Source organism: Leptonychotes weddellii, chromosome 11 (assembly GCF_054177405.1).
Source record: "Leptonychotes weddellii isolate Sample4059 chromosome 11, ASM5417740v2, whole genome shotgun sequence".
NCBI classification, from domain to species: Eukaryota; Metazoa; Chordata; class Mammalia; order Carnivora; family Phocidae; genus Leptonychotes; species Leptonychotes weddellii.
In genome coordinates this window covers 2,378,244-2,403,124 of record NC_138379.1, presented here as the reverse complement: position 1 = coordinate 2,403,124, position 24,881 = coordinate 2,378,244, and the positions used below count along the sequence as shown (strand labels likewise).

At 58.9% G+C, this 24,881-nt stretch overlaps 1 protein-coding gene across 1 annotated transcript in view; it reads right to left on the bottom strand.

Annotated features, from left to right (window-relative positions):
* Positions 1-24,881, bottom strand: part of SHANK2 (SH3 and multiple ankyrin repeat domains 2) — a 457,214-nt gene that overhangs the window by 289,950 nt on the left and 142,383 nt on the right. The window contains exons 11-12 of the mRNA XM_081798461.1: positions 23,586-23,617; positions 22,986-23,052 (exon numbers count right to left, since the gene is read on the bottom strand). Of these exons, the coding sequence (XP_081654587.1) occupies positions 22,986-23,052; positions 23,586-23,617 (99 nt within the window). The remainder of the gene's footprint in view (positions 1-22,985; positions 23,053-23,585; positions 23,618-24,881) is intronic.

Here is a 24,881-nt window from a genome sequence, read left to right as displayed (position 1 = left end):
GTCACGGAGAACGGGCCAGAGTCCAGTTTGGATGCAGCGGTCCAGGAGCAAAGGGACAGGGATAGAGCTGAAATTCAGAGAGCATCCCGGGGAGAGCACGTGATGAAGTGGGGAGCTGGGTCGGAGCTGGTCATGCAAGGCCTCGCAGGCCAGGAGTCTGGCATTGATGCCGACCCCACTGTGGGGCCAGGAACTGTTCAGGGCAGAAATGGGATAGGCAGTGGGGGCAACAGGATCTGACTTATGGTTCTTTGGAAGACCCTTCTTCCAGGTGCTGGGGTGGAAACTGCACTGTAGACAGAAAGAGTGGAAGCAAAGGCCCTCACTGGGAGGCTACTGCACTAGTCTGTGCAGGATGACAGAATGTGAGCCTGAATGGAGTTAGTGGAAATGGAGAAAAGTGGGGTAGATATATCCGTTGGATTTTAGACGACGGGACATAGGACAGGACTGGCTAATGGGCTGGACGTGGGGTAACAAAACAGGAATAATTGTAGGTGACAGTTGGTTTTCCTGCTTGGGACACCAGACAGATCATGGAAAGAGAGAGAAATCCTGTGCTTAGGAAGTTGGGGACTTTGGTATTAGTCACACAGCATAAGAAGAGGCCTGTGGGACCCCCTGGGAGTGGCCGGATGGGCAGCTGGATGCAGCGGCTGGGGTCTAATGCACCAGAGGTAAGAATCCGGAAATGAGTGCACACACAGCCTCACAGTCCAAGAACAACAGGGCTGGGGGCCAGGTCCACATGCGGTGCTCACGTGAGAAACAGGGACATGGAGCTGACTCTGCTAAGACCCCACCCTGAGGACCCCAGATGTAGCAGCAAATGAGCCACGAACACATGATCGTGACAGGTGGGCAGAGGCCGCTCCCCAGGACTCCCAGAACTGGGAGCCATCTATGTTGGATGGAGGCGCCTGAGCAGGGCTTTTTCAGCCCGAGGAAATCCCAGAAGAACCCTGAATGCGGTCACATCCCAGGGATAAATCTGACAGGAACACACAAGGTAGATGTGAAAAGCGAAATTTTCAACCCCAAAGCAAACAGATCTTTTGGGGACAGACAGTAGGTGACGGAGGTCTTGGGTCAGGAGAGGATGGCCTGTGGTCAGCTGCCCACTGGGACACAGTCCACAGGCGATGCCCTTCCCGGTCACTGTCTCAGCTGATCCAGGCCCTGACTCCGCTGACGCCACTTACCCAGGTGCCCCCGCACACAGCCTGGCCTTCGCCTGGCCCACCGAGCGCCAGGAGGTCCTGGACCAGCCACGAGCGTCCTCTGCTTGGTCCCCTAAGATGCCAGCAAGTTCATGGGGGTTTTCCTTTCCTCTGAGGCTCGTCCACCTGCTCCAATGACATGGCTTCATTTTCAGGGTCCCAGTGAGTCTGCAGGGAGTCAGGCTGGTGGAAACACGCAGCGGCCTGCCCTGGGCGTTCCCTTCAGACACCTGCCTGTTCCGGCTCCAGCCCCTCGGGCAGGAGCCACAGGGAAGAGCACCAAACACCGTGTTTCAGCCTCTCAGTCCTAACCATCGGGAGCTCTATAGATTGAACCCTGTCCTCCCCGATTTTCAAATGTTGGCGTCCTAACCCCCAGCACTTCAGGCTGTGACCTTATTTGGAAATAGGGTCCTGTAAGGAGGTAGTCAAGTTAAAATGTGGTCCTGAGAGTGGGCCTTAATCCAGTACGACTGGTGTCCTTGCAAGAAAAGGAGATTTGGACACGGACAGATATACAGAGAGAGGATGACCTTATAAGCCAAGGACCAGCCTGGAATCGGCCTGTCCCCACCAGCCTCAGGAGGACTGAGCCCTGCGGACACCTGCATCATGGACTTCCAGCCTCCAGGACTGACGGCCGATCCACGCCAGTGCAGCTCTAGGAACTAACACAAGGAACCACAGGGAAGAGGCATTGCCCACCCCCACCCCTGTCCTGACACCCCAGCAAAGGCAAGATCACGTCCAGACTTTACCACTGCCCTCCAGCTTTCATCCCAGAGAAGGCCCAGGGAACAGGCCAAGGGGCCCACTGCGCTGGGCAAGTAAAAACCAGCTCTGTTGCTGTGGCAACCTTGCTGGGACTCCCGCTATTTGCACCGTGGAACTGGGGGCGTGGGGTTGGGGGAAGGAAAATGGGGAGGAAGATGAGGAAGACAGGCATGTGGGGGCAAAAACCGAAAAAAGCAAAAGACGGTAAGGAAGAAGCCAGCTGCAGACTGTCTTGAGCCTGTGTGTGCTTGCAGAGTTCAGGGATGACCACTGTGTGCTCGGCAACGTGCATGCGGAAGGGACGGTGGCCCCGGCCCTCGCCGTCAGGTGAGCAAGCTGAGCCCGACAAGAAGTGTCCTGGGCAAGGTCGCCCAGTGACCTGGGGAATTCTCAACGTAAAGCCAGCTGCTCAGGGGAGGGTCTCTGTCCCTGCCATGAACTATGTCCCCCAAAATCCTTACCTTAAAACCCCGATCCCGTTAGGATGGTATTTGGAGGCAGGCCTCTGAAGGTGATGCGGTCCTGAGAGTGGAGCCCTCTTGAATGGACGGAGCACCCTTATAACGAGGCCGGCGGCGTGCATGTTAGGAAGGCGGCCGAATCACACTGGCACCCTGAGCTCAGACCTCCGGAGCAGAGAGAAGGAAGTTTCTGCGGTTGGTAAGCCAGCCCGTCGGGGGCACTTCATCATGGCAGCTGTGTGAGGACAACCCCCCCGTGAGGCCCCTGGAGGGGGATCAAGGGACCCGAGATGCCGGGGGCGGCTGGGGGAGTCAGACCACAGCCCCACCTCGGGCACCCTGCGAGATTCAATTTCTAATCCCAGGTCTGGCTCGCGGGCACGCCAAGAAACGATTAAACAGGAAAGATGGTGCCAAACTGGACGTCTAAACTTAGCCTGACAAAGAGTCTACAGTGTGTGTACGTAGAACATCCCTACTCTGAAGGGACATGGAGAGGGCACCACAGGCCTGCATGACGACTTTATCTGCAAGTAAGTGAACTCGGGCAGCGGTAAGTGAACTCGGGCGGCGGGTAAGGGAACTTGGGCAGCGGGTAAGGGAACTCGGGCGGCGGGTAAGTGAACTCGGGCAATGGGTAAGTGAACTCGGGCGGCGGGTAAGTGAACTTGCGCAACGGGTAAGTGAACTCGGGCGGCAGGTAAGTGAACTCGGGTGGTGGGTAAGTGAACTTGGGTGGCGGGTAAGTGAACTTGGGTGGCGGGTAATGAACTCAGGCAGCAGGTAAGTGAACTGGGGCAGTGGGTAAGTGCACTCGGGCAGCAGGTAAGTGAACTCGGGCATCGGGTAAGTGGGCTTGGGCGGTCCTCCCTGAGAAAGCACAGAAGTTGTCCGTAGGACACCTGCATCAAGCGCAGCATTGAGGAGTGGCTTCCTCATTCCCCGATGACCCTGCAGTTTGCATTTTCAACATTTAGAGAGAGCACCTGGCCACCCAACAAAGATGAGGTCTTCAGTGGGATCCCTACCTTTTCCCAAAGTCTGATATTGCTACCCCCAAGCTGTTCTCCCTGACCACGTGTTCTCTATAAAAATGTAACAACTGCCTCGGTTCACTCATCTGTGAACGTTTTGCTTTTTATTTTAAATTTTGATGAAAATAACTTCACTTACTAAAATACTTTAAACGAACTGAATAGAAAGGATTAATCCACGTAAAGACAATAAACAAAAGTGAATAAATTCGTTATAATTAATTTGCTCTTTTATCATGCCAAAAAAAGTAACCAGTAAGAGAATTAAAATCCCATTTAAAAAGAAAAGGAGGGGCACCTGGGTGGCTTAGTCAGTTAAGCGGCTGCCTTGGGCTCAGGTCGTGATCCCAGGGTCCTGGAATCGAGCCCCGCATTGGGCTCCCTGCTTGGTGGAGAGCCTGCTTCTCCCTCTCCCTCTGCCTGCCTCTCTGCCTACTTGTGCTATCTCTCTGTCAAATAAATAAATAAAATCTTTAAAAAAAAAAAAAAAAGAAAGAAAAGGACATCCCAGCCACACATGGAGCTGTCCATGCAGAAAGCATGCCCAGAAGCTGCTGGGGTGGAAAACCCCGTGGCTTCCTCGACTGATTTTCCCCTCCTTCTGCTCAGCTTCACCGTTTGTGGAATACGGGGCGCTCCTAAATGACCCGGCGTGGCCAATCCTGCGCCTGGCTGGCCACCCACTCCCTGGGGGCCTTCGTGCACCCCCCCCAGCTCTGCCTGCCTCAGCCACAGGTGGGGACACCTGGGTGGACAGCACGCATCTTCAGGTTTGCCCTCGAGTCCCTTGGAGACGTCTGGCACAGCCTCCCAACACAGCTGGGCACGAAGCGGTTTTCTTCCAGCACCGAACCAAAGGAGCCCCAGAGTCAGCCTGGCGTTCATCCCTTTGCTCAGTCATTCACAGAACCTGAGCACCTACCCGGGGCCAGGTGCCACCCTGCCCCCGGGGATCCGTGGTCCCTGTTTCAGCGTGGCTCCCCCAGCAGTAGCCGCTTCACCCGGGTGTGGGGGGGTCCTTCACTGCCCCTGGGCTCCCGCAGCCGTCCGCGCATTCAAGATGAATCCTCTGCCCTGTCGGAAGGGCCTGGGGTGGCCCCCGTTTTCTGGATTCGCCTCTCCTGCACACACCCTAAGGGAGCGGTCAGGGCACCCGAAGCCTTGGTCTACACCCTCCTGGAGGAACACTGGCACTGACCCCGGACAGCACGGCAGAAGACAACTCGGGGAACACATCCCATCGGGGAGAGATGGCTTCGGAGGAGAGGAGGCAGGAGGCCCAGGCCACCGTTTGGGAACTGGGTAATTAGCATCCAAGGCCGGGGTTGCGCCAAAGCCCCCGGAGCCAGCCGCGGCCAAACCAAGATGGGGAACTGGACCAGGGAGCGGACGAGACCAGGAATCATTCGGGAGGTAACACCTCGCTACTAAGAGTTTTGAAGTGCTCCTGTCTGCTGATTTCCCAGAACGACAACTTGGTGCATTCGTCAATAGCGCACGCACCCCGGGTTCGCGGCTGCCCTACGGATCTGGGGGTGCAGCGAGAGCGCGGGGTGGGGGCATAAAATCACAAGTGGGATTTCGGCCAGAAGGACTTTTCTTACCAGTCCCTGAAAAGAGCCAGAAACAAACAAGGCCACCAACAAAAACAGGAGAGTCTGGCCATTACTAAAGGTCTGTTTTTGCTTGCGTTTTTCTGTGTCTCCCTGGCGGAGTACCAGCCCAGCCACCAGGCACGACAGCACACGGCTCCTGCTCCAGGGACAGTGTGCCCCCCACGACGGCAGAACGGAGCCCCCGAGTAACTCCCACCACCCGGGGTGGGCACTCCGGGCCATCACGGCGCTGAGAAAGTACGAGGCCCCACACCTTCCACCCCGTCAACCTCCACCTAACATCCTCATTTCCCGCAAAATGACCCTCCGATTCCTTCCTCTGGGACTGCCAGCCCCAACAGGGCAGCCTTGCGCCTCCTCCCCGTGCCAGGGAAACGCTCACAGGCTGAGGACTGTGTTCCGTCCTGCTGGGGAGGCCAAGGCACCTGCACAGCCTGGGGACTCGAGCTCCAGCGGCAGGCCTGTTGACCCTCAGGGGACCCCGTGGCACGTCCCCTCAGAAACCTTTTCAGAGGTTGTCCTAGGGACAGCCCCCTTTGGCTGCACAGTGGGACACAATGCCAGCGGCAGGCCCCACCCGCCCTGAGGACCAGGCACATCGGGAGGACAGCCCGGGGGCATCTCTAGATCGGGGAGGAGGGCCCTTCGGCAACCCCACAGGCGGTCCCTCTCGCGCCCTCGCCCTGGCTCAGCAGGTGCTGGGAGCTGGCCCCAGAGGGGACGTGGGAGCGCGTGGCCCAGAGGGATCTGAACCCAACCACGTGCGCTTGACAAACTGCCCCTGGGCTGGGAGCTGCGGGCCACGGGGAAGGGGCTCCCCACCTGGATTCCCCCAGACCCTGCAGGAGATGTGGTGGCTCTCCGTTGGGCCCAGTAAGCCTTCCAGTGCTGCCCAGACAGGAAGGGACCCGGGGAGGGGGAGGGGCTGAGGGTGGGGACCTGCTTTCTAGGAAGAATCCAGAACAGGTGGAGAATGCTAGGGGGGAGTGCTGCAGGGGGCTCACCTCCACGTGGGGGCAGGGCCGAGAGTGGGGCCGGGGGCCGGGCCAGGATTCCAGCCACGGAGGGACAAGAGGGCGGCCATGAGCGTTCAGCTGCTGAAGGGATGCAGGCAGGCCAGCTGAGGCTGGAGCGGGACACACAGCCACCCAGGCTGCTCATTCGCGGCCCACGGGTCATAAACACCACCCCAGGCCACCGGCCCTTTGGAGGACAGAGCCTGTAGATCTGTAGTGGCTGCCACCAAACTCAGAGCCAGCCAGACACCCACACCTGACTATTCTGTGACAACATTCTGCTGCCCCGACTTCATGGCCTCTCCCAGGGAGGGCACCAAGCGCTGAGCACCAACGCCCGAGGGACACGGCTGGTGGGCTTCGGGGGCAGCGCCCGCCACTCCTGCAATGGCTGGTCCCCCTTCCCGCTCTTCCTGCACCCTCTACAATAAGTCAGCCAAGTCATGTAAACACCCAAGACTCAGTTTCTCCATCTGTGAAGTTGGGGATAAAACTCGAACAATGTTGAGTCCCTCCGGCACCACGGTTTCAAGCCAGGCAGGTAATCCTCACTACATCCACAACCAACCGACTGTTATTTATCCCCGTGATACAAAGAAGACAACTACACAGAGAGGTTAAGGAACTTGTGTAAAGTCACACAGCCCATAAATGGCAAAGGCAAGATGCAAACCAAGAGAATGGGCTCCAGGGTCCGTGCACGTAGCCCATGTGTTGAGGTGTACTGTGCCCACTCCTGGTCGTGTGGGTACAATCAGCACACCAGGAGGACACACCAGGAGGACAAGGAAAACCTCACAGTAATGATCTGTGCCAGGTCGGAGCCATCACATCAGGATGGGGGCCCTGGGGCAGAAAGTCTTGCCTTAGCAGGCCCCTTCCACAATGCTGCCCGACTCTGATCCCGGGCACCAGTGTCCAGGGACTGCAGCAGGTTGGGGGGGGTGGCTCCCAAAGGCACAGGCCCAGTCCAGGTGGGCATCAATTTATCTGTTGAAGCCCCAATCCCCAGAAGCTACAAATGTGACTGTATTTGGAGCTGGGGCCTTTAAAAAGGTGATTAAGGTAAAATGAGGTCACCAGGGGGGTGGGCCTTGATCCCATGTGACCAGAGTCCTTACAAGAAGAGGGGATCAGGGCGCCTGGGTGGCTCAGTTGGTTAAGCGACTGCCTTCGGCTCAGGTCATGATCCTGGAGTCCTGGGATCGAGTCCCACATCGGGCTCCCTGCTCAGCGGGGAGTCTGCTTCTCCCCCTGACCCTCCCCACTCTCATGCTCTCTCTATCTCATTCTCTCTCTCAAATAAATAAAATCTTTAAAAAAATAAATAAATAAATAAATAAAAAAGAAGAGGGGATCAGGACACAGACACACACGGAGGGATGACCCCGTGAGGACCCAGGGAGAGGACCTCACCTTGCCCACGCCTACATCTTGGGCTTTGGCCTCTAGGACCACACAGAGAATAAACGTCTGTGGTTTACGCCCCCCCGTGTGTGGGATGGCTGCCCAGCTGACCAACACATTGCAAAACCCTACAACCCAGACCTGTCCTCCAGAGCAGCAGGAATCCACGGGGACCCATGCCCGCAGGTCAGGCGGGCAGGGGATGCACTAGCCTGCGATTATCCCCCCTGTGGGGCGGCCCACGTCAAGTGGCTCACCCCAGAGACGGTCAGTGAGCTGGGAAGGGCAGAGTTGTGTGCGGACATCTCGGCCCACCCCGGCCGGCTTCTGCCATCTCGCTGCCCAGCCAGGCTGCAGGGCCCAGGGCTCCTTGTGGCACTTGGGCGTCCAACCTGCTCTGCATCCGGGGCTCGACATGTGCTTGTGAGCAGAGGCCTTCCTTGGGGCGGGAGGTGGGTCTGAGGTCCGAGGCTCTGAGCAGGGGTGAGGGGAGAGCTGGGCGGGACAGAGGTCAGCACGAGGACATCGCAGGCCCCGGGGAGCCATGCCGCCCCTTGCTGAGATGTCGTCCTCAGCCGGTCCAAGGGCGCCCTCCTCACACTAAGTCCATGTCTGTCTCTCATGGAGGCTGTGAGTCCTGGCAGCCTCACCCCTGTGCCCCCCAGCCTCACCCTGCAGAGCCCCCAACACGTTTGCTGAGCAAGCCAGGCAGGAAAAGACAGGACAAGAGGAATCAAAGAGTAAATTCGACAGTGTGCCCGACTGGAAGAGAAGAAACCCCAAAGATGGCAAAGCCGGGATACTCCAGCCACTCCCGGGGTCCTGTGGGGTTTAGTAGGACCTGGGGAGTGTGGGGGCAGGAGAGGACTGGGGGTGCACAGAGAGGTAAGTCCTTGCCTGAACTTGACCAGGTGATGCTCTGAAGGCATTTGCGATTCTATGTAAGATTCCCATTAATATTTAAAGCAAAGCTGCATCCCATGCTACATGGCAACACCACCTTGAAAGGAGCCTTTGCAACACTTCAGAGGTAGACCCGGGGTTATTTTTAGATCAAGAACCCTTTTGTTCATTCCACAAATGCAGACCCCCAGCACCATCTCGGAAAGCCACGGGGCCGGAGCTGTTCTGGTATTTTCAAGTTGCCTGGCTTTGTCCCGGGAACACAGGGCATGGGCAACGTGTGTCATGAGGCAGCTGGTGGGCCCGGGCAGGGTCCCGTAACCAGTCCCAGGAGGGATCCTGCAGGGGATGCATGCATGATCACACTAAGTAGGATAAATAAAGACCATAAATAGATTCAAATCGGTTCAGATCACGTCTGACTGCCAATGAATTATGGAAAAGCTTTTGCTTTTGAAATCCTTTTTCGAATAAAGGGTGTGGATCCTGCACCTGTCTGCTGGCCGTCAGGTTGGCTGATGTGCTCCGCGAATGTGGGCAGGGGAGGGGGGCAAGGGGGCAGTGACAGTTGGCAGCAGGGACAGGCACACAGCAGAAGGGAAGAACAAACATGTGTGTGATGAGGAAAGACACGGGAGAGGCTGTAAGGTGGGGCCCCATGTGGAGGAGGGGAGGGGACCAGGGTCCTTCCTGGAAGGGCACGCAGGCTACCGCATGCCACATGGCCACATGGAGAGAGGAGAGACACCTACCCATGCAGGTGCCCTCCACTGACCACAACCACGGTGCATGGGGCCACGAGCCACGTGGAATGGTGACCTGTCCCTGGGCCACGTTCAAACCAACTCTTTGGTGAGTCTCCTCCAAGCCCCAACACCTGTGGATGACCCCTTCCATTCCCAGTTTGGCCAATTAAAGGTTGATGGGTAGCAACTCTCACCTCATGCTATCTTAATAGACACGGGGCTCCTTTGCCCGGTGCTGAAATCTGGGGCCACGCTTGAGGCTGGCAAAAAGCTTGGGATCTCCCGGTTTATCAAACAGAAGGGAGCCCATGACACCCTGAAGAACCCCGTTCCTCAGGGCAGGGTGGGCACAATTCCACTGCTTATCCCCTCTACATATGCCTTAATCCCATACACCCCCGATCAGCCCAAACCATTAGAAAGGTTGAAGGCAGTCACAGGCGCCTGCAGAAAGGAGAGAAATGGGGACCGCCCTCTAGTCCACACGGTCCTCCTGTCTTCCTGAATGGGGAGCCCCCCCGCCAAGTCAGGTGAAACCTGCAGTTTGGACCAATCCACTTCACAGGATAATGCCCGTGGCTCCCCAAACAAAGATCCATTGCCATGACAACGGCGGCATCCCACCAGCCAGCCACTATTCTGAGACACCAAGCCACGAGCTTTACTTTTAAATGAATCTGATAAAATTTGCCTTGAACACGTTACCGTGCTCTGACAAAAGTGGTGAGCACCAGAAGGAGGAACACGTTCCAACGGCTGACACGAGGCTCCCAGGGACGGTATCTGCTCAGAGACAGGAGGACGCAATGGCTGGAGACACTTCTCATGGGAGCAAACCACGGAAGCGGAAATGCAGGGTTCGGGCCAGAGGCGGACAGGGTCCCTAACCCTCCAGCTAGCGGCTCAGGGCAGGTGGAAGACGCTGTCAGCGTCCGGGGCCAGGGCACGAGACACGCCGCCAGAACCGCCTGGGGCATCTATCCTCTCCAGCGTCACCGCTGAGAACCCAACGGAGGGCAGTGCCTCCAGCATCCACCGAAACGAGCCTCCTCACTTTCTGTAAAGGAGAGAACCCAATGCAGAGACACTCTCGATCTTCCCCAGCCCCGGCCGGTTCATGAGCAACTTTGCTGTTGTTCGTCAGTATCTCACGGGATTAGGATGCTACATGGCGACACCAGAAGACAGAATTGGGTTTCTTCCCAGCACCAGCAGCCTGAGCCAGCGTGCCCTCAGCAACACAGGCCGGCCAGCAACCAGAGAGACGCATGGTCTGGGGAGGGGGTGGGGGGCGAGGCTTCAACACAAAGCCTGCTTTTGGCAGAACGAGGCGTATATACACCTGTATGTCTTGCTCACCGTCTACGGGATGCCCACCCTGCACCAGGCTCTGCTGGGCGGTTCACCCATCACCCTGTTTCCAGCCACAGCCGTGCCCAGGTCTGAGCGACAGCGGTAACGTTCTGAGACAATCCAGCGAACCATCCCGTCCTGGTAGCCACCCCCCACATCCTGACTGCTTCTTAGCTTGGCACATCTAGACACTGACAAAGGCCCTCACCACCCAGGCCTTGGAGAATTCCGGAAGGACTCAGAACCCCCCGCGCCAGCTCTTGGTGCAAGAAGGAAAGTTGTCTGTCAGCAAGCCGTCCAGCCAGGTGCACAGCTCAGAACCTGGTGAGATCCTAACCAGCCTGGCCCCCATGAGAAATGACCAAATACTGTAGGTCTGCCCCCGGCCACAGGATCTTGTCTCTTCCTCAGCGATATTTTAATTTCTGTAATGTGCACCAAAAAGAATACTGATAATTCCTAACAAAAGGAGCAAAACGTGCTGTTCTTAAAGTGCTTCCCCTCATGGAGCACATCCCCACCAAATCTGTCTTCCATCAGCTGGACGGCTGTGAGAGAAAGCAGAGGACGTGAGGGACGAGAGGCAGAGGCAGGACCCCTGTGCCCGAACCCCGACCTCACACCAGCGAGCGGGGTGTGACCTTGGGTAAGCCGCCGAGATTCCTGAGCCAAATTCCTATAGCAACCGTCGACCAGCCTTTGTCACCTGCCCTTCTGTTCCCTCCCACTGGCCGCAGGAAGACCACGTGGCCCCGCTGTGAAGGGGAGGGTCCGGGCTCCTTGTCCCAGCTCTGGTGGGATGCTGCCCCTCCGGGTCACGAGGTTTGCCCTGCTTTGCCTTCCCAGCTCTGCCTCAGGAGACCCTGATGGACCTCCCCATCCTGGAGATGCCCCCTTCCTGGTGGCCTCGCGGGTCAGCCGATGGCCTCGGGGACAGGAGTGTCTATCGGTGTCTATGTTTCATGCCTGGACCCAGTTGGGGAGGACCTGAGCCTCATCACCCCGTGAGCCCAGACGAGATGTTTTGTCTTCTTCTGCCTCATTTCTGTCACCTGCTGCTGCCTCATTAGCTCCTCGATGTGTCCCTTCTGGCTTGGCTAAAATCAGCAGCACTTGGGTGCACACGTGTATGAATTCTTTCTCTGAAAAACCCTCTGGAAAGTCTTTCCACTTATGCTTGTTGGAAACCAGAATAGAAACCTTTCCTGCATTCAACTGAGCTCCACCCGCGAAGTCTTCCAAGTGCTCAGCTCAGTTATGAGGCTCAGACACTCAAGCCCCACGGAGACCTTCAGGAGGGAATGCTTACTTCTCTCGGGGCTCAGCCCTCATCAAACCAAAACCCTAAATGCAGCCATGGCTCACGTCTGTAGGGGCTGCTGAGACCAGGAGAGACGCTAGGCTGGCCCAAGATCACACGGAAGATGGGGATGCGGGTCCTTCTGGCACTTGGTCAAATGCTTTTTTTTGAGGTTCTACTACCCAGCTGCCTTTGCATGTTAATGAAAATTAAGATTGCTACGATTATTTCCAGATGCTGCTTGCTACCGTGGCTCTACACAAGGAAGACCAGAAATTCCTGGGGTGAGTGCCCTTCCCTAAGGGCCAGGCTCCCTGAGAGCTAATGGGGTCCTCGGCAGGACGGCAGGGGAGGGACCGGCCTAATCCAGGCCTCGTGTGGGGTCCTGCAGGGGCTCCAGGCCTGGTGAGTCGGAGACGCCACCGCGGAAGGTCATAGCTGAGGGGTCACAGCAGGGCCCAAATGCATCCCAGCACTGTCGCTGGGAAGGTAAAGGATGCTTCTGGCCTCTGGGGGTAGCCAGATGTTTGTGACGCTGCTGCCCACCGCAGAGCATTCCATCTGCTCCATCCTTCATTAGTAAGTACTCACCGTGCAGCCCTCCAGCAAAACCTAAGGTCCCAGAGCTGGGAGCGCCAGGTGCCGGGGACAGGGAGGACCCAGAGCCTGGTGTCTGGAGCTCCCCATCCAGCCCAGGGGATAAACGGTGCACCCCAATTTCTGTAAAATGAGCCACTACTCTGATTGAGAAAAGGAACATCCAGCAAATGGGTCCTAGGGCCAGGGGATGACTCAGGCACCTTGGGGCGGGGGGTTAAGGAAAACCAGCAGAAGAATTGCAAGGGTCTTTAAGGAAAGGTGGGGAGATGGGGCAAAGGTGCTCGGGGCAGGGGGGCAGCTTGAACACAGGACCAGTAAGCAGGTGGGACAGCAGCGGTCTGACCTGCACGGAAGGGCTGGGAAAAGAGAAGGCTGGACAGGTAAGTGGGGGTCCCTTGGGAACCAGAGGACTTCTCAGGGCTCCCCACCTGTTACCCGGAAGTGGACACGGTCTCAGAGGGGCCTGGGGGCATGTGCCTGGGCAAGCAGGGGGCCGTTCTGCTCTGGGTTAGGTTGTCCCCACGAGGTAGGAAGAGCAGCCTCGTAAGAGCCCCTGCCCCTCCAATCCACCGACTTCCCACCCAGCCAGTGTGGGGACTTGATGACAGGCATCTGGCTGAGCAGCACGTTTCCTGGCGCAGAATCCACAGGGGCGGCCTGGGTTTCCGGCCGGTCTGAGAGGCAATGCTGGACTCCACACTGGGTCTGGGTTTCCCTGGGGTCACCAACTGTCACCTCCAGAAGACAATTACTTCCGAAAATACCTTCGGATTCTATAGCTTTCACCAAGAAGGCTGGGGGTGGGGGCACGTCTTACGACAGTGGCTAATGTCCAAGGAGCCGACTGTCCTCTCTTCAGGAGACTCCCCTAGGCGCTCTCTGCAGAGCGGGGAGGTGAAGGGGGAGCGGAGTTCCGGAACTCCAGAGCTCCTTCGGCTACACGGGGTCCTTTGTCAAAGTGCACTGGATTCCTCATTGAGAAGCAGAAGTTTGAAAACCTCAAACCGGAACCCCCACCCCCAGAGGGACATACCGAGGACGGGAGCTCAGGGACAGGCCAGGGGCATGCAGGAGGATGGGGAGGGGGGGAAGGCGAGCTCCAGTGTGCAGGGGAGCAGGGGAGCTTCTGTGGGCAGAGGTGGGCAGCCCAGGCGACGGGCAGGCCCGTGGAGGGGAGCGGGGGAGCCCTCCTGTTCCACATCCTACCAGCGACAGACGACTGCCCCTCTCGGAGCCCAGGGACACTGGTTCTCCTGGACAAAATGGCTCAGAGAGAAAGACCACCGTGGCAGCAGCCCAGGGCTGCCCTCCTTGGAAAGTCCTGGCAGCAATGCCACAGACTCCCACGGGAGCCGGCCACGGAGCACCGACAGGACGCAGAACGGGGCTGGGGCGACGGGGCTCGTCGGGGCGGAGGTGGGTTTGGGCTAGGTGGGCAGAACCCAGAACCTGCTCGTAGAGTCAGCCAAGGGCACTGGGGCGGAGGGGAGGACAGGCATCCCCAGGGCCCTGCCCAAGGCAGCAGTGGCGGCTCGCCCGTGGGAGGGCCTCCTCTGGGCTAGGCGCCCGACGGCCCAGTGTCGGGGAGCACGGGGGGGAGCTGCCTGCTCGACCCCCACGAGGCAGACCTGCAAATGTCTGGAGAACCCCACTCCAGCAGGGACGAGAGGAGGCGTGCTGGGGGGCAGGCTTGTCTGAGGCCGCGGGAGGACCCGGGCACTGGACGGGGCTAGGAGATGCCCAAGGGTTAAGGACAGCATCATACACAGAAAGGGTCGCTCTGCAGCCAGGGGCCTTGGTCCAAACCCCAGCTCCTTGTTAGCTGCCCTCCGCCCCCACGTGGGACCCGTTCCAGGGCTCCGGAAACCTCGTTCTCCTCATCTGTGGGCTGGGGGCAGCGCCACCTTCCCGCAGGGCTGTCTCTGTGATCCCTTAACAGGCATGGAGTGCAATCCGGGCATCAGTGGGCCCAGAAACTGCATTAGCTGTTTTTGTCACCTGTTACCTCCTCCTCCAGGAAGCCATCCAGACTCTACAGTCCACTGGGATTTAGTGTCCCCTCATGTGGACTTCAGCCCAATCCCCTCCCTCCCACAGGCACAGACCTTCTCCATCAGCAGGGCACCTAGGACACAGAGTCCTGTCCCCACCGGCCCCAGCAGTCTTGCCTGGGGCCTCCCTCAGGAGCATGGTCTCACGGGAGGAGAACGGCACAGTGTGGCAAAAAGCCGAACCCAGGACCCAGAGGCCAAGAGAGCGGGGAAAGGAGGGAGGAGGCCCAGCAGGGCTGCGGGAAGCAGGACGGAGCAGCAAAGCTAGGGGCCCCGGGGCACAGCTCACCTCCCCCTGGGGTCCACACCCGAGGCACGGCTGCAGGTGGAAGAAACCAGAACCAGCCTGGACCCGGGCTGAGGCATGTGCCTGGGCAACGTGGGCAAGGTCGGAGGGAGGACCGGGGGCCCCGGTGGGAGGAGCAGGGCACATACAGGCCAGTGGGGACGGGCACCCCAGCCCACATCAGAAGGGGCACACCTCCCATGCAGCACGCCTCTGGAAGGGGGTCCACGCCTGTCTTCATGCACCCCCGGACCACGGTGGTCCTCACCACGGGCAGAGGGCCCCAGTGGGAATCAGAGGGGCACAGGGTCAGAGGCAAGCAATCGGAAACAACCCTCGGGCCCGAGCCCTCATTTAGCGCCCAGTGAAAACGGGGGTGCGTGGGAGGAGCCCAGCAGCAGATGCTCAGGGTCGGGAGAGGAGCCTCCCGCCTTTGGCCAGGCACAGGCCCAGTTCCCGCAGGGTGGGTGTCCTCACGGGGGCCGGTGGGGGCTCATTTGGTCCGCCAGACATTCCTGCACACACAAGGCCTGCTCATCGGGGCGCCTTAGATCCTCGGAGGGACCCACACGCACGAATTCTTGGGTGTGGTTTTCAGACTTGCTGGGCTTTGTGGGAGCGCAGCTGCGTCACAAACGAGAGAAAGCACGCTTGGCGTTTCTCCAGAACTTCACCCAGAGGCATCCCCAGCTCAGAAAACCCGGCCACCGACGGAGGAGCACCCTTCATGCCCCCGCTACCCACAGGGCTCCAGGATGTGATGGGACCGAGCGGGGCATAGCGGGTCCCCCAGGCAGGACGCCCGCTCGCGGGAGCCCAGGCCACGGTGCCATCCCTTCCACTCTGCCTCGCACTCCTTTGCAGGACAGCGGGGGCGTTAGGCCCATTTCTACAAATGGCATGACCGTGTTAGAGCGCATTACAAACGCCACGTGAGGCTACATGCTACTTGTTATTGAAGGGGCTGGGGGCCTGACGTGGTCGGGCTTTTTCAGCGCCTCTGTGGTTCAGGGTCTGGTCCCACCCTGCTGCTGGGGATGGACTGGGGTAGGGCTCTTCCCTAGGGGCCCAAACTGCCCCAGGATGGGAGGTAAAGAACCAGAAGAGGCTCAGGTTTGGGAAGAGTCAACCCAGAGGACAGGAAGGAGCAGACACATGGGCAGGTGGGAGGGTTTGCTGCGCACCTCATGGGACAGTTTCCAGCAGCCACACCTGTCCACGGCACCATTCCGAGGCCCGCCGCAGGCCTGAGACGGCCAAGAGGCTGCTGGGGGGCAGGTGCAGGTGAGCCCCAGGGCGGAACACAGGCAGTGAAGACAGCACGCGTGGAAACGTGCAGGCCACGGGAGGTCAAGGCTTCCCACCACTGCGGCACCTCTCCAAGACAAAGACAAGTGTCCCTGGGTGTAGGGAGAACACAGCGTTTGGGACAGACCAGAGACCTCAGTAGATTCCTATGTCCACCTCGCTGGACAGCGGTGCCAGAAGTCGGCCACGGAAAAACCCCATCCCAACAGAAACCACGTGCAACTCGTGGCTGTCCCAAACAGGGTGTCCCTTTGCGCGTGTCCCGGCCCGTGCGCTCTGTGTCGGGATCTGGGGATAACACTTCTAACCAGACAGGCACACGGAAGCGGGGTGGGGGAGGGGAGAGTACCGCAGCAGCAAGCACTCGGCCGGCAGGCAGGGAAAGAGGGAAGGAGATCTGCCCGGAGCAGGACGGACGCAGCCCACAGCTCCGGTGCAGGGAGGGAGTCTGGACTGCACACGCTGCGTGGCTCCCTCGGCCCCACGGAGGCCGGAGACACAGGAACAGAGTCAATGTGGTGGGTGACGGCAATGGGTTGCTCACATCCGCTTAGGCTGCATCATGTCTCCCTCCCTCCGCAACTTGCTCTGGGGATCCGGACAGCAGCTGTGGGATCGCCACCCAGTTCTAGCTGACACACCAGCCTGGCTTTCCCTGAGAAGGCTCCTTCCGGCAGCCTGTAAAAGGGAGACTCGGCACGGCCAACCCCAACCGATCTGATCTGAAGAAAGAGCTTCAAATTTGGGGTTTTCCCCAGGACCTGCTGGCCCTACTGCCAAACACACAGGGTCCCCTATGTCTCATTCACGGTAAGTGGCATATCTTACAGTCACAATGCTTCTTTCAAATCAGATCTGGTTTATTTCACAGCAGGTGTGATCTGCCAAACAGGTTGTTATTTTTTTTTTTTTAATAAAAGATCAGCATGGGTTTTACATCCTGTCTCATGACACTGCCCCCCCACAAATATTACATTCAGAAATCTGTTTGAAAACACCACCCCCCTGCCCATCATCTTTACATATCGGAAGCGCAATTACACAAGCACGCGGTCTCGAAACCTAGCAACAGTAACCAAGTCGTCCTGAGTCGGCTAACCAGACACCCAGACTCACACACCAGCTCAATGTGCTTCCTCTTGAAAAACAAAACCCCTCGTTTCTCTCTCCATAGCTGCGGAAGGACAAGATGTATGAAAACAAACCTTGTTCAGCTGAAGAAGAACAACCCATGCCATTCAGCGCATCTGACAGAGCATCTCCCCGCAAAGCCGGGCAAAACACAAAAATCACAAACACTGGGAAAAATAGGTTATCCCAGTGCAAAGCTTCTCAGCTTGCAACATGCTTAATGTTTGCACGACCGTTTCGGACACAAGCTCCCCAGCTCCCCGGCAGCCTTGCTACGGGGACCGCCGTCCTACAGAAGCCATCGCAAACGCCCCATTGGCAAAGCCTGGAAGACCCGGTGGGCTCGTGTGCTCAGCCACGGCTCAACCCTGCAGGGCAGCAAGCAGGGATTAACTTTGGTGCTTGCGGTGGCTTTTAAACCATCACTTTCTCCAAGTCGGCAAATAAAATAACCAAATGGAGGTCGCGTTTAATTTTTTAGAAGAGGAAGGGAGTTCAGAAAGAAAAAAAAAAAAAAAGAGCCACAGCATCAGTCGATAGCATGCACGCTAGCCGGGTTGTGAGCAAAACATTTCACGACAAGATGCAATCCCCCCTTTAAAGGGATAGACCTGCATCGACACGGCATTCCGGACCCATTTCCGGATGCTACAGACCTCAGAGTGCCCGCTGATCACCTCACTGCTTTTCAACCTGTTTCCTGTCTTCCCCAAAAGCCGCATCGGAGCGTCCTAAGTGCCCTGGTTTCTTGGTGGTGTCCGGAAAACAAAGGATCTGTCGCGCTGAGTCGGGGGGAAGGGGGGGTGGCTATTTGATGGTTTAAAGGGGCTTTTTGAGGAAGGCATCGCCGATTAGGCAAGTCAGGAAAATGTTTTGTGCTGCAGTTTGCTCGCTCTGAAACATCAAAGTCGACCCCACGTCCCCACCCTCAGCTTGGAATTTGGGGATCCTTCCACCATATTTACATTCAGAAATGCAGCCCAACGCGATGCAGACAAAGGGGAGGCTTACCCTCATCCCCTCCGTCCGGGGTCCTGACCCGTGAGGCTGGTGCTCCAAAACAGTGTCCCAGCCCCACTGAGTGTGTGATCGACAAACTCTGTGGGTGAGCATCGTGGGCTGGTCCTGACCCAGAGGCAAGGGCCACCAGCCTCAGGTCTAGGACACATATCCCTGTCTTCCAATGTTTCTCTGACGCCTCGGGGTAGCTTACAAGTCAATATTTAATGCAGATCATAAAGTAGAAACACAGCCCCGTCCCGTCCTCTCCAGCAACCCCGCCACAATTCTGGAGGTGGACAGGAATAGACGAAGGGCACGTGGGGACACGCTGAAGCCCTCGGCATGGGACGCCTGCCACCCCAGAGTCCAGGAGCAGACAGAGGAGTGGCCTTGATATGGACAGACTGTGACGGCACCCTCGCAGGTCCCGAGGATGGGGGTCGGGGAGCTGAGCCACCGAAGCTGGCACTGGAGAGCCACGTGGCCACAGAGCCTGACCAACGGCACATTAGAGACCCTCAGTCTAGCGTGGCTCCAGAACCACTTGGTGGGAGGGCCGAGAGGCCCATGCAACCCGCTGCCCACGTCTCCCCTCCCCGTGCCCCGTGAGCTCTGCCCCTGGACTCTGACCACGTGTGGGAGGGAGCACACATCACAACACTCTGGCAAGCACATCAGACCCAGGAGCTCATGTGCCCATAACACGCGCTCTGCTCCCCAACACCCGTGACCAGGAGCCAGGAAAGCGGGTTTTTATTTCAAGAAGAGACAGGAAGGAGAGGAGCTTGGAATGGGGACACAAGCAGTGAGGGGCTACTCACTCAACAGGCATTTACTGAGGCCCTACTACGTGCCGGCACTGCGGGGAAGGCCGACGCCGCCTGGCTCTGCAGAGGGGACAGCCTCCAAGAGACAGTCATGCGGCCATGTGACTGCCCTCGATGGTGGCTGACGTGCCCCAAAGACACGCCTGCGCCCTAATCCCTGGATCAATCTGAGAATCTCAAGACGAGAACATCCTGGACTTAGTGTAGGCCCTTGAGGGTAGGGTAGCCTTGTGCCCTCTCAGAGAAAGGAGAGGGGGTTTGAGACACAGATGCGGAGCAGGCCACGTGCAGCCACGCCAGGGACAGGAGACACACTGACAAGCCCGGGCTACCACCAGAACTGGCGGGAGGCAAGGACGGACCAGCCCTGCCAACAGCTCGACTCTGCACGTCTGGCCTCCAGAGTGGCAGTGGAATACATCTCACTTGTTATGTGCCGCCCAGCTTGGAGCATCTCCTGACGGCGGCCCCAGGACACTAGCACGTGGCCTGTCCTCACATCCTGAACCAGCCCGCCGGGGATGAGGGGCCTTGGGAAGCAGAGGTGGGGCGGTGCTCAGATGCCCAGCCTCAGCAAGCTGGAGGGACGTGAGATGGTGCCTGCAGAGGCCACCCCAGGCCCCCGAGTCAGGCTCCCTGCGGGGCGGCTCTGGGCATCTGCGCTCTACAAAGCTGGGCATGTGCTGCTGGGCGCCGGGGAACCCGGAGGTTTTGGCTGACGACCCAAGCCAAGAACAGGAATGGGGTGGTCCCAAGCTCTGTCTTGGGATCGACTGCCAGGAGCCCAGAAGATGCACTGGGGGACACGGGGGGGATGAAGAAACGGCCAGGGTGGCACGCGACCAGGACATGGGGAAACAAGCAGATACAACAATCCAAGAGGGAAAGTGCAGGAAAAAGTCTACTCTTCTGAAGTCATGTGCCTGGTAGCCTGTCCTGCTCTGGAAGGGGCCACAGGGTCTACAGGGGACTTTTGCTCCAGAACCCGGGGCAGGGCAGCAAGGAGGGCATTAGCCCCGGTGGTCCACACCTCCTAGTGGACCAGTCCTCCGACGGACCAAGGTCTCTCAATTCCCAAATTGGCATAGGGCCTGCAGAGGAGAAGGTGCTCAATGAAGAGTCACCATGGAAAGAAGTGACCGAGGGGTGACAGGGCTGGCTTCTCGGGTACTGGCTGGTTCAGGTACCCCAGGGCCGTTCTCAGGAGGTTCCAGCACGGCACGGTTCCAGCGTGTGAAACCGCAGAGGGAAAAGGATGTCCCCTCCCGCAGCAAGAAGCAGACGGCTTTCCTCAGGACGCAGGACTTCCCCAGACAGGAAGGCACTGGGACACCTCTCAGGTCTCAGAGCCAGGCCTCCCCCAGGGGCGACCTCGTGGAGGGGACCCTGCACCCCACATGTCCTCGTCCCTCCTGCTCTGGGTCCCTTGCCCCTGAGAGCCGCTAGCAGGTGGCATCCTTGGTCTGCAAGCTCTCCCCATGATCTTGGGGCTCAGGAGTGCTGCTGGTGGGCAGAGTGAGTTGTCAGAGTGGAATGTGGACGTCAAGGAGGAGTCAGGACGTGGGGAGGAAACCATCAGTTCCCCAGGTGGATGCTTGTTCTGGACCGCGGGTGAGGACAGGGGCCCGCAGGAGCTCCATCTAAAACGGGATGCCTCCTGAATGGCGGGGGGAGCAGCTTGCACACCCTGAGCTGCAAGCCTTCCCAGGCATGGCCCTTCTGCACAGCGCAGGATGCTGCCCCTCCTAGACCCCACCACACACGGCATCCACCCTCCTGCACGGGATCCACCCTCCTGCACAGGATCCATCCTTCTGCATGGGATCCGCCCTCCTGCAAGGGATCCTCCCTCTTGCACAGGATCCACCCTTCTGCACACCACGGGGTACTGTCCTTCCCAGATTCCCCACAACACACGGCATCTGCTCCCCTCCAGGAGCGAGGGTGGCCCCAGAGGGTCAGCGAACACAGGGCTGAATGGGGGTTTTACAAGTGATGGACGGCTTCTGGGAATCAGTGCACTGAGGGACATCTATGCACACAAAGGACCCACAGGCTTCGTGTGCTCTGGTGCTAGTTTGCTCGATCGGTCAGACCCTTCGTCAGGAAACTCAGAGGAAAGGAGAGGCCTCTTTTTTCCCTCCCTGGAGGTGCTGAAGGGACCCTGCAGGAAGCACAGATTTCCTTACCATCCGTCCCTGCAGGATACACAGCGGAAAAGCCCGCAAGACAGGTACTGAGAGGCGCTGACGCCTGCCTAAGTTGACTGTAAAAGCTGGCCCTGCATCTTCAGGGGGCCCCCGGTGGTCTTGCGAAGGCACAGACCTCAGTCCCAGCACCATGAGATACGGAAGCTGCACGAGCCTGCGGCCAGTGTCCCTGCGACTCAGGAGGGGCTGCCCTTCGGAGTTTAAACAAGTCACGGGTCCGAATGGTGAGTAGTGACTAAAACATATTCACCAGACCAACGGGTACTCTGTTCATAATCGGGAAAAAAAAAACCCTCAGTTGGTCCAGAGCTGTCTGCATCCCATACAGGAAAGCTCATTCTATCTCCAGCTGGAGGAGACAGTCAGGAATCTCCCTACTCTTTGTTTTAAAATCAACTTGGCATCTCAAGGGACTTGGCAGCTCGTGAGGACAGTGAAGTGACTGGTCCTCATACTGGCGGCGGGACAGGCAGAGTCCCCGGGGTCTCTCGGGCCACCTCCCATCATCCTTTCTGCCATGCGGCCCCATCAAGGCCCATGCTCAGAACAGCGAGGAGGGCAGCCCCGGGCTTGCTACCACCACAGACCGCTCAGCTCAGGAGGCCGGCAGGGCCACCAGAAAGCCCTGCCCACGCTCCCTGCCCCTCCCGGGCCGAGTGCCCAGCAGCCGATACTCTCAGACCTCAAGCCAAGCCCGTCCCCCCGCGCTGCTCTCTCGTGTTGGGGACATGGTGGGAAGGGAGCTGCGGGCACCGCGCAGGCCCAGCCCCTTCCCTACATGGCGTGGCAGACGTGACGTCAGCAATCTTTACGGTGCGCTCACGGAGGTGCTGGTGCGGCCCAGGTGGAGGCCCGGGTCTCAGAGCAATGCAGTGGTTTGCCCTGGCTCTCGGGAGGGACTCGTGCCGGCATCGGGCGGGCCTTCGGGAGGCCCAGATGCTCCACTCGGGGCGCTGGATGACGCAAGCAAAGCAGCATCTGGCTCCCCACCCTCGTGCGAGTCTCAGACTCAGGGCGGGAACCGGCCACACACTGAACACGATAAAGACTCGACAGCCTGACACGTGGCTGCCCTCGCCCCCAGCAGCAAACACGGGGTGAGGGCCACAGGCAGTAGGAGACACAGATGCCATCCGGGTGCCACCCCATCCACGGACTGGCGCCGTGTCCGAAAGCTCACCACTGCTGGTCCACTGGGACTGCTCGCCGCTGCAGGTCCTCTGCAAGCCCGGGGCCGGCGGAAGCAGGCCAGCGGGCTCTTCCAAGATGCAGGACTGAGCCCAGCCACCGGCAGGGCGACAGGGCAGAGGAGGAGCCCCAGACACAGTCCTCCTGGTTGGCACAAGGGGTACTAGAAAGGGGAACGGTCATGAGCACCACGGGGCAGAGGAACGGGCTCAGAGACGGGGGTCGGAGGGGGCCACTGAGCCTCTGCTGCGCCTCGTTTAGCTACTATCTCTTAGCTTACATGGGAGTGTGCACAGGGCAGAATCTTCCAACAAACCCACAAATAATAAGCTAGCCACAAATTCGTCTGACTCACCAGGGGCACAGCAGTGACCTACGTGGGCCGCATGCCGGGAGGGACGGGTACGTGAGAACGAAGATGGAAAAGTGGCCAGGACCACACGTTGGGTTAGGTTTTGCTAAACGCGGACTCCGAGCCAGCCTCGTGAGGATTAGAGAAGGCGGGGAGCGTCTCCCTACAAGGCGGAGCCCTTCCTCCCCGAGCCTACTCACCGACATCGGTCTCCTTGTGGTTCTTGATGTATTCCGCCAGCTCGAAGTTGCCCGCGATGATCGCCACCTGCAAGAGCGGACATCGCGTTAACCAGTCAGGGGCAGAGCCTGGCCGTTGGCACGCGTCCCCACCACCGACGGCCTCGCCCCACAAACGCACCTTCACAGTCCCCCGGTCTTAAAGCAAAAGATGTCCCTTTCTCTCCAGTTTCATTCAGATATAACTGACACACAGCACTGTGTGAGTTTAAGGGGCGTGACGTAAGGACTCGACGTACGTAGATGGCGGGAAGGTCACCATGAGGTCAGTCAACATCTGTCACCGCGCAGAGTGACAAAAACCTTCTTTCCCCGTGATGAGAGCTTTTGAGATCTACTCGCTTGGCAACTTTCCAGCGCACCGTATGGCACCATCCGCTCCAGGTACCGGGCTGAACACCACACCTCCGTGAATGGTTCACCTTCCAACTGGACGATGGTGCCTCTTGACCACCTGCCCCCCGCCCCTGGGAACCACAAGCCTGACCTCTTTTCCTGTGGGTGGTGCTTTTAGATTCCACGCCTCAGTGATTAGACGGTTTGTCTCCCTGTGTGACTTACTCCGCTTAGCTCGATGCCCTCCAGGCCCATCCCTGTTGCCACAAAGGGCGGGATCAGTCACGACTGATAAAACGGCAGCCCCGGCATCCATTGGGCCCCAGACCTCAGAGTCAAACGCCACGCTCGCCCCCCTCAAAGCCCCTGGCCGTGTCACCAGATGAGGCTCTCGTTCCACGAGAACCCACAGAAGAGCGTGCCTCCGCCCAGAAGCCCCCGCGAGGACCACGGCACAGCCCCCCAGCCCCGTGTCCCGTGCTCCCACCAGGGCACTCCCGGGAGCCCCGTCCTTCGGATTAGATGCGAGCCGCTCTCCAGAAGCAGGGGGAAGGGACTCCTCCAAAAAGTACCCGAAGCTCTTCATCAGATTTCAGTGTGGCAGGAGAAATTCCAGCCTGCGTGTGTGCAGAACACCAGAACCAACACCTACAGGAAATGGTCCCAACTCCGGCCCTACAGATCTACGGGCTCAAGCAGAAAGGCCAGGCAGGAGGCCCCCGGCAAGACCTGAGCCAGGACCCACGCGGGCAGGGCTCCCGGCACCCCAGACAGGAGGCCATGGTCTACACCCCCGGGGGAGCCAGGCACTCGGGTGCCAGCCTGCAGACACACACATCTACCGTCCGACAGCTTTCGTGATAATGCGGGCGGGGGAGGCCTTATTAGCGAAACCCGATTTCTGGGAGAAGAAATCCTGCCTCAAGCCTGCAGCATCGACTCCCGAGTCTCTGGCCAGCCCTCCAGATTTCAGACTTGCCAGCCCCCACAGTCTCGGGAGCCAGCTCCTCCCAAGAAGCTGCTTAAACAGATGCGGCTCCAGCCATCAGGCCTGCTGCCCGGGAGCGTCATGCCCAATGCCGCAGACACCATGGGCCCCAGAGCCCTGCCCTCGGGGGTGATGCTGGTTTCCTCTCCTGGGCACTGCCTCCTACAGCTCCCTGCCCTCCAAGGAAGCCGCCGTGGCCGCCCCTGTCTACACCAGCCAGGGGGCGCGGGCAGAAGGCGGAAGGCAAAGACCATTCCAGAGGCAGACCCCGTCTGCAGAGACAGAAGCAGGGCTGGAACCACCAAGCAGATGATGCTCCTCCAGCGACCGCCCACCCGGGACCCAGGCTTCCGCGCGTGGGCCCCGGACGCGGGGCAGGGACAGAGGGTGGGGAACGCGGCGGGCCGTGCGCAGTGTCCGCTGGCGCAGCCGTGGTGGGAAACGGTTTGGAGCGCCTTGGGGGTAGGACAGAGTTCCCGTTTGGTCCAGCAGCCCCACTTCCGGCTCTAGACCCAAAGGGCCTGAATGCGAGT